Below are 15,506 nucleotides of genomic sequence, written 5' to 3' on the forward strand. Positions count from 1 at the left end.
TCGGTTTGGAAAAGCCACCTGGTAATTGAAATTGGTGTAATTACTAGGGTATTCACTATCTGCCTAGTAATTACATAATCTAGTAATTGCACTGACTTGTTTATTTGTCATAATGTAATTACAATTTAATTACAAGTGTATTGTTTGGTTGCACAAGTGCAATCATAAGGTTATATTAATTTTTTAAAAATAAAAGTTAATTATCTAAAAATAAAATAAAAATATTAGATAATAAGGGCCTTTATAAATGATATTAAATTAAATATTTACATATGTTCTTAATTAATATTATTTAAAATAATTGATTTATGTTTTTCAAATTAGTATTTTTAATAAATTAATTATAAAAGCACAAGATTTATATGAACATCATGATATGCATGTTTGACAAAAATGTTAATATTATAAATGTAGTGTCATAAAATTATTAAAACATCTGACAAAACGATAATCTATCAAGTCTAACTAAAAAATGAATGACTTGCAATATGAAATATTAAGTAAATACTACTAAAACAAATGAAACAAAAAATATAACATAATTTCTAAATTCAAAACAAAAAAATAACATAACACTCTTATGTCAAATTTCAACATAATGTACATAAATATGATTTAAAAGAAAAGAAAAATGTAAGTTTATAACCTTATTCAACAATGAATTCTACCTTAATTTAAAAATTAGAATAATTAAAAAATAATGATAATGAAAAAAAGGGATAAATAAATAGACAATACAAAAAATTGAATGGAATACCAAGAAAAAGTAAAGGTTGAGAATGAGAAGGAAATGAAATATGAATAGTTAAAAAAATATATATATATTAGAATTACAAAAATAATTTTTCTAAGCAAATATAGAAATAAAAAATAAATTAAAACAAAAATATAAATATTAATAAAAGAAGAATTTTTTTTTAAAAAAAATAATGTACTTACATGGTGTAATTACACCCAATTCCTAACCCTCTCTTAGGAATTGAGGAGTGTAATTACTACCCTTCAATTACACTGACATGTTTGAAAAACCACCTTGATAATTAGATTTAGTGTAATTGAATGTAATTACATTGTCTGTCCAGTTTGGTTGACCATGTAATTACTTGATCGGCAGGTAATGAAATGTAATTGGCAGGGGATAACTACACTCTCCAATTCAGTGGGAATGCTGTGACTTGATGGTAAGTATATGGTGTAATTACAAACTAATTACTTTTTAATTTCTTCCTTTAACTTCTATTTTTTATTTTTTTATTTTTAATGTATTTTTTATTTTTATTATTTTAAATTCTTGTTAATTATTATTACAATACTTTCTAATTTTTTTAATATTATTTATATTTCATTTCCTTCTCATTCTCAACTTCTACTTCATATAATTCTACACAATTTTTCGTATTATCTAAAAGAAAAATTCATTATTTTAATTTTGTCAGTATTTCAATTATTAAATTAAAGTAAAATTCATTGTTGAATAAAGTTATGATTTACGTTTCCTTTTCTTTTAAATCATATTTATGTATGTCATATTGAAATTTGACATAAGGGTATTATGATAAAAAAAAATTGTTTTGAATTTACAACTTATGTTATATTTTAAATTTCATTTATTTTAGGAATATTGACTCGATATTTTAAATTGCGAACTATTTTGTTTAAGTTAGACTTGATAGATTATATTTTTGTCAAATGTTTTATAATTTTATGACATTATATTTATAATATTAATCTTTTTGTCAAACATGCATTTTCTTGATGTTCGAATTTTGTACTTTTAGCTTTTATGGTTAATTTAATTAAAATATACTAAATTGAAAAATATAAATCCGTTATTTTTTATAATATTAGTTAAGAACATATGTTTATTAATTAATATATTTTCAAAAAGACAATATATAGCTTAAATATTCAATTTTAATATAATCTATAAATGCCCCTATTTGTCTAATATATATTTTAAATTTTAAATAATTAGTTTTATTTAATATAACCTTATAATTACACTTGTGCAACCAAATAGTACACTTGTATGACACTGTATTACATTGTGGCAAATAAATAAGCCAGTATAATTACTAGATCGTGTAATTATTAGGCAAAAATGATAATGAAATGAAAAAAATAAAACAAAATAAAGTAGACGTTTCACCTTCTAAATCAAATGAAATGACGCGCCTTCATCATTTATTACAAGTACAGTATGCCCTTTTCCGCCTCTTCACCTGCTAAACTTTTCTCTCTAGACTAGAACTAAAGCATTAACCATGGCTTAAACCAAAAAAGAAAAAAAGGATAAATAAAATCAAAACAAAAAAATTGCTTAACATAATCTTATAATTATATTTGTGCAACCAAATAGTGCACTTATAATTACTCTGTATTATATTGTGGCAAAACAAACAAGCCAACCTAATTACTAGGTCGTGTAATTACTACCCTAATAATTACATTAATTTCAATTATTTGATAGTTTTCCAAATAAACCCTAAAAAAAAATTCTGAAGAAAGATTGATAATTAGTCTATTAAAAAATTTATCGAGGTTAATAGAATCAGCATAAAGATAAAAAAGTATTTGTTGGAAATTCTACCATTAGGATTGCTAATGTCTTTTCTCATTATTTAACGAAGGAAAAATAACTCAACACACCCTTCAACTTATCGATTTAGAGTTGATATACTTTTACAAAGGTGGGTCAGATATTCCTCAATTGTCACACTAATAGCCCAAATATATATTTTCTTTTTATCTAAAAAGAGTAAAAAGATTATTTTTAATTATTTTGGGTGTATTATGTTAATTGTTAAATTGTTTTTTTGCACATTTTCTTGTAAAAATTACTATAGATACTCCACTTTATACAGATACAAAAATTAAATATGGAGTAAATATTATTTCTTTGTTCTTTTTTAGTTGTCATGTTGCGCTTTTTGAAAATCTATTTGATTAATTTTCAAAGTTAAATTAGATTACATTATTTTGATATTTTAAACAAAAAAAAATTAAATATTCAAAAACTATACGAAAAGTACTATAAATTACAAGTTTTTTCATATCAATATGATAAAAATATATATCATAAAATGTTAGTCAAAATTCTGATCATTTGACTTTAAAAGGAAAACAATGACAACTAAAAGTGGATGAAAAAATAATAATTTAACATAACTAGACGTTATATTAGTATTTTATACTACAATCTACACAATTCACACTTCATAATACTTTTATTTCACATAAGAAATTTCATTTCATGTTTTGATTATAACATGTATTGGTTGCCTTCGTACTATATTGCTCTTATTGATGCAATATTTAATTATCATTTTTATTTCACCATATCAAAGCATTTACAATTGATTGCTTGTTTCACTATATTGCGCCAAATTGTTAGACAAGTGAGAAGTCATATATTTATTTTATGAACATTTTTTATTGATTAAATAAAAAATTGAACCGTTAACAACAAAAAATGACTTGTTATGAATTTAATATATTCTAAAACCAAACTTAATTAATCAAATTAATAATACATAAAATCGAACCGCTACCTACCCAATTAAAAGTCTTATGCGAAGATGATAATGACTTTTATCAAGTTCCAAGATATATACAGAGCATCTACCTTTCACCTTCTTACTGAAAAAATAAAATAGCCCTTTCACCTTCTAAATCAATTGAAATGACGCACCTTCATCATTTATTACAAGAAAGTACTGTATGTCCTTTTCCCGCCTTTTCACTTGCTAAATTTATCTCTCTAGGCTATAGAACAAAAGCATTAACAATGGCAGAAAATTGTTAAACCAAAAAAATAAATTTTAAAAAAATGGCGGAAAATTGTAGTTGGGAGTTTGTGAGACAAGAAAAGGGAATGGTGTCAAAGAAAAGAAAAAACAAGGATATTGATGTGACAAGGTTTCTTTATAATGATACTCCATGTAAAAATTAGGGATAAGGGTCTGAAATATATTTCAATTTTGATCGAATTTGCTGTTGCGATACTAAACTTTCATGAGAATCTATTATCTCCCTAGACTATTTAAGACCGTATTTTAAACATATATATTTGCCTACATGGACATAAAAAATAATGTAAAATTATAAATAGTAATGTGTCCACGTGAGCACATATATACCTTTAAAATACACTACTGTATTAAATAGTTCAAGGGATAAGAAATACGATATTAAATAGTCTAGGGAGGTAATAGGTCTTCATGAAAGTTTAGTATCGCAATAACAAATTCGACCAAAATTGAGGTATATTTCAGACCTTTATCCCTAAAAATTACCATTAATGCTTCGTTTTTTTTACATACACAAAAAGATAAATTACAATATAAACGTAATAAATTTAGTTTTAAATTTTTTCTTACTTTTTTCTTTTTTATATTTCATATTTTTATATTTAAAATTTGAAAAAAAGAAAATTAAATAAGAATAAGAAAATCAATTACAATAAGCAAATAGATCTATAAGAGATAATTAAAACTGAAATTAATCATAGAACCTAATAAATAAATAAATAAAAATTAAATATATCCTAAACTTTGCGAGAAGGAATTTCCTCCAATATATCTTACATGATTTTTTTTATAAATGAAAATAAAGAGAATAAATTTGAATTTAAGGTTCTCAATTGTGATGATGATATATGTGAGGAGTAGGGGTGTGTAAAATAAAATCGAAAAAAAAACATTATTGGGTTATTACTATTGAATTTTTGGTTAACGATTTTTGGTGGTTTGATAAAAAATAATTATTAGGTTATCGGTTCGGTTTTGGTTTTTATCATGGGTTATTGGGTAAATCGACAACCCATTAAGATAATAGTAATTTACTATTTTACCGTTCATAAATATTAAATATTATTTCTTCCGTTCTTTTTTAGTTGTCATATTACGCTTTTTGAAAGTCAATTTGACTAATTTTGAAAGTTAAAATAGATTACATTACTTAGAACAAAAAAATTAGATATTCAAAAATTATACGAAATAGAGGTGTGCATTCGTTGGTTCGATTTATCGATTTTCGGTTTTTGAATATTCTAAACTCAATAACAAACCAATAAGACATTTTTATCGGTTTTTGGTCATTAACAATTCGGTTTTCTATTTACCCAATAAAAAAATGCTCATAAAATAAATATATGATTTCTCACTTCTTTAACCATTTGACACAATACAATGAGACAAGTAAATCAGCTGTAAATGCTTTGATATAGTGAAACAAGAAATATAATGAGAAATTGCATCAATAAGAGTAGATGTAGTATGAAGGCTACAATAATATGTTACAACCAAAACATAATATGGAAAATATGATGTGAAGTAGAAGTATTATGACATGTGAAGTGTGTAGACCGTAGTGTAGAATATTGATATAATGTCTAGTTATATTAAATTATTAAATATTTAATATTTATGTAGGGTATAGTAGTAACTTACTATCGTTTTAATGGGTTATCAATTTACTCCAATAACCCAATACTAAAAATCGATAACCCAATTTCTTTTTTATAAAATCAATAAAAATCCATTAACCCAACAACCCAATAGCAATGACCCAATAACATTTTTTTGGTGCGATTTATTGGTCGGTTCTATTTTTGGACACCCCTAATACGAAAAGTACTATCAACTTTTGCATGTCAATATGATGAAAAAATATATCATAAAATGTTAGTTAAAGTTTTTATCGTTTAACTATAAAAAAAGAAAATTATGACAACTAGGGGTCTGTTTGGAAAGCCACTTGGTAATTAGAATTGGTGTAATTACTAGGGTAGTAATTACCAGCCTAGTAATTACATTGTCTAGTAATTACAATGACCTATTTGGTTGCCACAATGTAATTACACATGACATGTTTGGAAGCAACATGTTCTGTTTGAATGCACAATTGCAATCATAATATTATATTAAATTTTTAAAAATAAAAATTAATTATTTAAAATTTATACTAGACAAATAAGAAACTATATAAATGATATTAAATTAAATATTTAAGATATACATTATTTTTTAAAAATATGTTAATTAATAAACATATGTACTTAACTAATATTATCAAATTAATATATTTCAATTGAATTGATCATAAAAACTAAAAGTATGAAGTTTCTACCAACATCGTGAAATACATGTTTGATAATCTATCAGGTCTAATTAAAAAATGACTTGCAATGTGAATTCAATATTACTAAAACAAATGAAACTGAAAATATAACATAAGTTACAAATTCAAAACAAAAAAATTTAACATAATACTCTTATCACAAATTTCAACATAGCATACATAAATATGATTTAAAAATAAAATAAAAATGTAAGTCTATAACCTTACTTAACAATAAATTCTATTTTAATTTAAAATTAGAATACTAATAGAATTATGCTAATGAGAAAATAAGCATGTCATAAAGAAATAGATAATATGAAAAAATTACATAGAATCACATGAAGTAAGGATGAGAATGAGAAGAAAATGAAATATAATATATAAAATAAAAAATAAACTTTTAGAAATTTTTAGAATAATAAACATAAAAAAACCTTAAAATAATAGAAGTAAATTTTTTTTTTTTTAAAAAAGAAATTAAAAAGTAATCAGCTGGTAATTACACTATGTAATTACAAGCAATTCACAGCCAAACTGTGAATTAGAAAGTGTAATTACCCTTTGCCAATTACACCAATTACCTGTTGACCAAGTAATTACCTGTCTAACCAAACATGATAGACCGTGTAATTACACCCAATTACACCAAATTTAATTACCAGGGTGTCCTTCCAAACATGCCCTAAAAGTGGACGGAAAAAGTAATAATTTAACATAATTAGACACTATATTAGTATTTTATACTACAATCTACACAGTTCACACTTCACAATACTTCTATTTCACAGAAGAAATTCCATATTATGTTTTGACTGTAACATGTAATTGTAGCCTTCGTACTACATCTGCTCTTATTGACGCAATGTCTTATTATCTTTCATGTTTCACTATATCAAAACATTTACTATTGATTTGTTTGTTTCACTATATCACGCCAAATTATTAGACAAGTGAAAAGTCATATATTTAATTTATGAGCATTTTTATTGGGTAAATAAGAAATTAAGCCATTAAAGAATAAAAATAATTTGTTATTAACTTATTATATTTTAAACTAAATTTATTAGATTGAACTAATAATACATAAAATCGAACCGTACCCTATTTCACAAAGAGTCTTATGCGAAGATGATAATGATGGTTTTGATCAGATGGTCCAAGATATATAAAGACTTTTCAGCTTCTTACTGAAAATATAAAATAATATAAATTAGACCTTTCACCTTCTAAATCAAATCAAATGAAATGACGTGGATCATTTATTACAAGTAAGTACAGTATGTCCTTTTCCGCCTCTTCACTTGCTAAACTATCTCTCTTGACTAGAACTAAAGCTTTAACCATGGGCAGAAACCAAAAAAGGAAAGAACAGAAAATGGCAGAAAATTCAAGCACAGATTCAGGAAATTGTAGTGTGGAGTTTGTGAGAGAAGAAGAGGAAATAGTGTCAAAGAAAAGAAAAAACAAGGATGTTGATGTGACAAGGTTTCTTTATAATGATACTCCTTCCGATGGATATGATGAAGAGAAAACTCCTTCTCCGAAGGCGAAGAGGATGATGAAACTGAAATCCAAACCTCCCCTTGTTTCAAAAGTGTGGAGTGATAAAGATGAAATTTCCCTACTCACAGGTATCATTAAGTTCAAGGAACAAACAGCTCGTGAAGTTGCACAAAATATGGCCGAATTTCGTGCATTTATCCTTCCTTCACTTACTCTTCAAGCTACGCCTGTCCAATTAAGGGAGAAAATAAGGCGTATCAGACTAAAGTATGAAAAGACTCTTGCCACAGGAAATCCTTCTAATACAGACCTGCACCAAGTCCAAGTGTTCCAATTATGTCAGAAAATTTGGACTCAACCTCCTAACTCCAACTCTCTACTGCTAAAGGAGAACCACAACATTCCAGAAAACGACCTACAGGTAAAGGAGAAACACAACATTCCAGATAATGGGCTACAGGTAAAGGAGAAGCACAACATTCCAGAAAATGGGCAGCCAGGAAAGCAGAGTCTACTGGTAAAGGAGAAGAAACACAACATTCGACCGATTCAGCAGCATAAAATTATCCCCGATTCTGGACTGGATGGGAAAACTATGGAAGATTTGTTGAAGCGACTAGCCAAAGATGTAGAACTTGTTGTAAATTCTAAGGCATGTTTGCAAGGAAATAGTAATGAAGTTGGTATAAGAGTGCTTGATATTGGCCTAGAAAGTATGAAATTAGGGATAAAGTTGGGGAAATTGGTGCACGAGAAAGCGACTTCGCCTGAGTTGGTATAACCATGTCTTATTTTTTGTTTTTGTTCCTATACCATTTCTGAGCAGAATTGTCTCATCTTTGTGTGTTGAATTGTATGTCAGCAAGATTCTCCGGAGCTACGGGAACAAGTGGTATTAAGGGCCTATCTGGAAGCCAAGATAGAGCACGCACAACTACTTTTGAATGCTTATGATGGTTTAATTAAGGTAACAATTCTATCTGCTTTGACTAGGCCTGACTATGTCTCACAAGATGTTCAGACAAGTATAACGCCGTTTTGAAGGTGTCTTTTGTGGAAGAATTTCTTCCTTTAAAGTTCATTGTTATAGAGAAACTTGGAATTTTCTGTAGATATTCTGAATCTTATTGAAAGAGCTATACGCTGAAAGTTATTTGCTTCCTGCCGCGTACATTATAAATTCAGATCTTTGATTTTCAGCATTTTAACTACTCTTCTGGTAAATGTTTTGGGCAGTCTTGTCGTAGGCTTAAATTTTGTAAATCTAGAGACTGTGGATCAAATAACTTAGACTACTTAGAAAATCGTATGGATCTAGAGACTGTTCCCTTATGCTTAAAGCTAAATATCTTTAATTTTCTTGCTTTGGTTAGGTAGGAATATAGCCTGAATTTGTTCAACCCAGGCTACTATAAATTCTATATTTTATTATGCCCACGAATGTCGGTTTAGGGATGTATGGATTCTCGAGAAGAGAGAAGACATGATGGTCCCCCCTGGACCGCCAAGCTTTAGACTATCCATGTTGCTGGTTTATTGTGCCTTATTCAGTGGAAGTTCCTAACTGCCACAAAGTACTATTTTCCAGTCGGAGTTATTCCATTGTTAGGACTAGAGATTCTTTGGGTATACTTCTACAAATAAAATGTAGCAGATATTTGCTTGATAATCCTATGTTACTTGGACCAATATATGGATGTTGCAATGTTGGACATGGTTGTGTGTCAGGTGTCTGGGATTTGCTGTGATGAAGACTTCAAGTTTAGGATATCGAGATAAAACTAAACTGTTAAACACAGATGTGGAATATACAAGCTACTAATCATGTGGTTAAGATTGCATACGTGTCATTTACTGTGCATTTCAATATGCTCTTCATTTATATCTAGTACCACTTCTAGGCAGCATGGTTGTAGCATTAGTTGAGCGATCCAAACACATTGACCCGATACTGTACATATCTTATCTAGTACATTTATGTTGTAGTTAAAAAACATGTATCTAGACTTTTGGCATGGGCTGGCCGCCTAGGTGTGCATTGATCATCTCTTCTCTTTTGTTGGTGATGCGCTCCTAGTCTTAAATGCTCGGGTTGTGCCAGCGGTATTGCTACTTTGAATTTATTAGAGTTCTCAAAGCAAACCTATCGTCTGTATGTAGTAAGTAACTATTATATGCTGACATTTTCCCCTGTTAGGAGCTGGAGATCATTTTTGAGGCTTTCAAGTAGCCAACTCTACCTTCAAATGAATGCGTGCTTCTCTGTTTTCTTGTTCAAGTATTGAGTATCATTCTTTTTTATTATTATATTAATTTTATCCTTTCTGCTGTCAACTGTCCTCTAATGTGTGATTTCTTACCTCCCTTTGTCAAATGGGCATTTTTTTATTGAAGTTCTAGGGCACACAGTGGCACAATTACCCTTGGCCCAACTAAAAGCGAAACTTAATTTATTAAAACACCATTTGCATATTTCTGAACCAAAAGCTAATGGTTACACAGGAAGCTCTATTTTAACTAGTTATGTTTTTTTTTACTTAAATCCACTTTTGTGGTGGCAGGGTTTGGCATTGACCCCTACCTCAAAGGCGGATCTAGGATTGATATTTATAAGTTCCTACCTCAACTCTCAAGTTAATACTGGACTAATAACTTTGTTCATCGATTTCTTAATATATATTTATACAAAAGCCATGGGTCTCATGTGAACTCGTAAGTCATAACTTACACCGTATATCTGCCACTGCCCTATCCTATATATTAATAAACAATAAAATAGTTCATAGAAGTATGGGGACTAGACCTTAACTACATCTGGGAAGATATCTTTGGTAATAAATGGGGAGTGATAGTATAGCCACAGTGAATTTCCAAAGAATAGTAGGAGGATTCCTATTTACACATAAACCAAGTAAGCAATAAATTTGGATAGACTCCTTCCATTTGGATTTGAGTTCACCAAAGTAATCTTACTTATTCTGAGTACGTAGTCTTTCTCTTTGACTTGTGATTCTTAAATTGGGGAATTATACTTGTTTAGCTTGGATGGACACTTTGCTTCTCTTGGTAGATTTTCAAACTTGAATATAATCTTCATTTCCTGTAATGAAGCACCCCACTTGGCTAATGCATCTTCCTGTCATGGGCCCATTTTTAAAGGCAACATGGGATCTTCTTCCACAGATCTAGAAGAAAGATTCATACATGGGCTCCACTGATACATCATTTTCCATTCTTTCCTTTTAAAGGAAGTTCACCAAATCTCTCGATAAGCGTCAACACAGTTGTAGGAGGATCTTTAGCAGCTAGTGTATGTAGAGACATTGTTTGAAGAGTGTGCTTATTGGCAACAACTGCCTTGCCACCCGTTGGTCTGTACCTTTTCTTCAGTTGACTGGATTTGTTTTTATGATTGTTTTTCTGGTTGCTAGATGGTCTTGGGAATATTTTCACAAACACCTTTTTTGGTTCTTTCCTCGAGCCTTCTGTATTTATTCTCAACTAGAACAACACAATATAGTTTTGTTTCTTTTGCAATTTTCTCATTTTATGTGTAAATGATGTTCATTTTACTCATGATCAATTTCTTCCATTTCAGTAAAATCTTACATTCATCTATAATATTGTTCAAAGTCTGGAACACCCTCATATTGCACAGCTTGCTAGAATCCCTCTTCTTTGGATTATCTGTCAATATCTTATTCCACCCGAGTACTATTTTTTCTACTTTGCCAAGTTGATCTTGATGCTTATCTTTGCCACGTAAGCTTGTGTCATATGCTCTGTAGTGACATTAGTGGGGCAAAGAAACTCTAGTTATGTGCAGTCAATGACCAAGACAGAACATCACATCTTATATGAAGAGATACTAGTACTCATTCTGGAGCCATATATGTTTCAACCTCCAGAACAAAATCAGATAGCCACTTGACGATACACATAAAATATTAGCGGTCTCTCCAATCTCCAGAAACACAAGGATTAATTGATTTTATATCCAAGTATGACAAAGTAATACTGGCATCAAAATATGTAATCTCAATTCTTAACATTAATTTCAAACATCTCCATAGCCATATTAGTGAAGTATACCACCTTTATTCCGACATATATAGGACAACCCAAGTACATGAAAGGGCCTATGTGTTCAGTCAACCTATTGATTTCATCTCATTAGTGTTAGGAGTGGTGAGAAACATATTTTCGCCTTGTTTATCTTCTGCTCAGATCCTTCACTTCAAGGCTTGAAAGTGAAAATCCTCATTTCTGTTCCAACTGATTTAGGAGTCTGGATAGGTACTTAAGCTCCTACAATGAAAGAGTGAGGGAGATAACGGATCACCTTGTGTTAAACCATTGGTGGACTTGAAAAAATCATGTCTTGTGCCATTAACAATAACTGAATCCTTCTCGACTTGGACTGTAATTTATGTTTCTGGCTTCTCTCCTCTTTTTCTACTTTTTAATTTTCTCTTATTTTATTTCTTCAGATAATTTTGCTCTATATGAGATATCATGTGTCCCTAATGTGGTGGTACAAAACAGGTGGATCACGTACTGTTGTGACTTGTGCATAACTGAACACATAAATAAACTAAAATAGCTCTATATAATTCTCTGAACCAATACTTAATGGTTACTCCGATAGGCTTTATACACTAATTTGGCTTTGTTGATATGTAGAAGTATATGATAAACAGTTACCTTGTCTATTTTGTCATTAGAAAAGACTAGCCTACTACCACTAGCTTGGTCTTCGAAGACCCTTTTTGTCTATTTTGAGCTGAGATGCTTGAAAGATTTTAATTTGATTTTTATTGTTGACATTTCCCTCAAAGAATGTTTGTGATGGATCATATAAATTTGTATTTTATCCAGTGCTACCTCTACTTGGTTTTTTCATTAATGTCTTTTTTATGAATTATGATCTATTAATCACTCTTTATCTCTCTCCTTATGGAACTTTTTCCTTTGCCCCATCTTGTAGGATCATAGTAATGAAGCTCAGTCATCATCGGTGTCTGCTATCAAAGACTGAAGCTTATGGGTTCTGCATTCTATATGAAACTATCCTTGTTTTGTCTTAACAATGACAACAGCCAGCAGCCACCGTCTTTTCGTCTGGCATGTACTCTCGGGACCTCCGAGTGCTTTTCTGGTTGTCTGCTTGCCATCTGTATATATTTTTGCAGACTGCAACTAAGATTGCCTTTTGGATGGTTTAAAGCACTTTTGATGCTCCTACTTATCTTGTTTTGGAACTAATGGGTTCTAAGATTTTATATATATTAAGGCTTATTTTTAACTATGTTGAGTTTGTACCATAAAAAATTAGGTCAAGTGGAGCACTGTACATCTGATATGGGTTTTAAGCTGGGTGGAGCTATATTGTCTTAGGTGTGTTCAATTGGACATCCTTCGCCGAGGGTTGCCAATTGGATCTCTATCAGATAATTATACCGTTTATACAAGTAAAATGCCACTCAAATCGGTTAAATATAATATTTCGGACATCCTTAACACAACATGTTATGTGGCCCAATGGCTTGAGGCTTGCTTGTATTGCCCACACTAGCGAGTGCAGGTTCAAATAGGCGCGTTACAGTTCATCAAAATTATTCTTAATTAAAAATCTTCAATTTAAAAATCTAGTTAAAAAATGATAGTTTAGTAGCCAATTGAATTTTTTATATTAAAACTTGAGATAAAATTTAAACGTAATTATTTTATTTAAAGTTAATAAACAAATTTTAACATTTAAAAATATCAAACTTTAGTAGCTAATTGAATTTTCAATGAATTTGACTATTAATTTCTTTTCATTAAAACTTGAATAAAACTTAAATGTAATTATTTGATTCAAAGGTAATAAACAAATTCTACATATTTCTATAAACGCTGCTAAAAGTGAATAGAAAAAGACCTCGTTTGATTCTACTACTATTTTTCATGTCCTGTTATTGTTGTTGTCATCCGAGATCACTAAAAGCTTGAAACTCGAAAATGATTTCATTTTAGGCTGAATCCCCCCTTCCCCCCTCCCTCTCTCCCTCCAATTTCTTTTTTGTTCGTTCACTTTATATTAAATTAAACACAAATATTAAAGCTAAATATCATGCAATTTGAATTTTTAAAATTTTGGAACATATATTCATAAAATAATATTAATATTACATAATTCAATTTTAATTTTTTTTGTGCACCTATTTATATATATATTTTTTACTTATGTAATGCTTGTACACCCTTTGTGAAATTTCTAACTCCACCAATAATTTTCAGCTTTTCCTACGGTCATATCTTGTGTGAATGAAAAAAAAACATATCTGCTTTGTAGCTTAGTCTTCTAAAATTGAGTAATTGTTATAAATATAGTGAATGTCTATCTTTTAGAGAAAATTTAGGAACCCTACCTTTGGGTCCAAGTAAATTTTCTGCTATAAATTGAAGGGTTCTCTTCATTGTAAAATAATCTCTTCAAGAGGAATAAAAAGTCTTCTCCCTTCTACCTACTTTATTCTTATTATTTTATATAGTTTCATAACATGTTATTAGCACGAGACTCTACCAAATACTGATAGGCACTAGATGGCTTCACATGTGGTGTTCAACTTGATCTTGAAAATTAAGGAGGGTTGGAATAATATTGCTTGCCTTCGTATGGTTAAGAACAAAAACAAGGAAGCCTTGAAGCTGAAGCGAGAAAGTTGGCAAATGTGTGTGCGCGTGTGGGGGGGGGGGTGTGTGGGGGGGGGGGGAGGACAATTTAACCGCATTGACGCATATATTGGAAATTTCAATCATTTGATTTTTGAAGGAGTAAAATACTTTTGTAAAAGTGAAAGATATTACATAATATTGATAAGATGTTGGGTTTACGGTCACGACCCAAAATTCACATGTCGTGATGGCACCAATGTTCCCAATCGATAGGTAAGCCAGTCCACTAGTTTTACCAATTTAACTAAATAATTAAGGTGAAAAAGTAAACAACGAGTAGAATACCTCAAATACTAAGTCTTTCATAAGTATGAAGTGCGGAAAACTAAATACCACCAAAAATTTTGGTGTCACAAGTATAAGAGCGTCTAAAATATGATGCAAGTCTGAAACTAAAATGACAAGTTTAAACATAACAAATATCCTGTCAGAATACAAAAGCAACAGAATAAATAATAAAATAGAAGGAGGTATGGGCTGCGGAACAGCCAAACAGCCAAACAACCAAACAACTCACTACATGAACTCCAAGATACTCCAAGCTCGGACTCAAAAATCTCCACGGGATGCACTCATTTTCGGAACTGGATCTGCACCACAAAAGAGTGCAACAAGTGTAGTATGAATACGAAACCATATGTACCAAGCATATCTCATAGCACGACAACGAAGAAGAGATGACATGAGTTCATTTAAGAAATTCATCTTTTTACTTTTGCAAGGCTACATTATACTGATCAAACAAGTTTAATCAAAAAGGGAAAATCAATGTCACGTAATGTCCAACCACCAATAAAGCACATAATCAACAAGAATGAAGGATGTAATGAAATACAATGCAATGTGACATCATGAAATGATATGCCTCAGATGCCAAGTACTTTCTCAACCGTGTATGCATGATACTTCTCGGAAATACATCGAGAGTTCATAACCCATGGAGACTTACGAGGCCCATATACCGACACAAACGATCTCCACGTGTCTATGCGGACGATCTCAACGCACTATCATAAAATTAAAAAATCCCCAGCACGAATGATCTCCATGAGCCCAACTTATAATCATAACATCTCACAATCCCCAACACGAACGATCTCTACGTGCCCAACTTATACATAATCTCATGTCAATGCATATGCACAATATGATTTCAATAA

General features: G+C 30.1%; 1 protein-coding gene across 2 annotated transcripts; it reads left to right on the forward strand.

Moving 5' to 3' along the window:
* Positions 1 to 7,396: 7,396 nt before the first annotated feature.
* On the forward strand, positions 7,397 to 12,931 carry LOC125846720 (probable transcription factor At1g66420). 2 transcript variants are annotated; one of them, XM_049526299.1, is made up of 4 exons: positions 7,397 to 8,047; positions 8,087 to 8,401; positions 8,489 to 8,593; positions 12,614 to 12,931. In XM_049526299.1, the coding sequence occupies exons 1-4, from the start codon at positions 7,403 to 7,405 to the stop codon at positions 12,662 to 12,664; spliced, it is 1,116 nt and encodes a 371-aa protein (XP_049382256.1). In that variant the 5' UTR covers positions 7,397 to 7,402; the 3' UTR covers positions 12,665 to 12,931. The 2 variants fall into 2 exon arrangements, with proteins under 2 accessions (XP_049382256.1, XP_049382255.1); XM_049526298.1 differs by having other exon boundaries at positions 7,398 to 8,401.
* Positions 12,932 to 15,506: the final 2,575 nt, after the last annotated feature.

Source organism: Solanum stenotomum, chromosome 12 (genome assembly GCF_019186545.1).
Source record: "Solanum stenotomum isolate F172 chromosome 12, ASM1918654v1, whole genome shotgun sequence".
NCBI lineage: Eukaryota > Viridiplantae > Streptophyta > Magnoliopsida > Solanales > Solanaceae > Solanum > Solanum stenotomum.

What these genes read in the sequence shown, in the direction of transcription:
- LOC125846720 (XM_049526298.1), top strand. Translation starts at nt 7,403, where the DNA reads ATGTCCTTTTCCGCCTCTTCACTTGCTAAACTATCTCTCTTGACTAGA. An exon ending in AAGCGACTTCGCCTGAGTTG is followed by an intron (nt 8,402 to 8,488) that starts GTATAACCATGT and finishes ATTGTATGTCAG; the next exon opens with CAAGATTCTCCGGAGCTACG. An exon ending in CTTATGATGGTTTAATTAAG is followed by an intron (nt 8,594 to 12,613) that starts GTAACAATTCTA and finishes CCCATCTTGTAG; the next exon opens with GATCATAGTAATGAAGCTCA.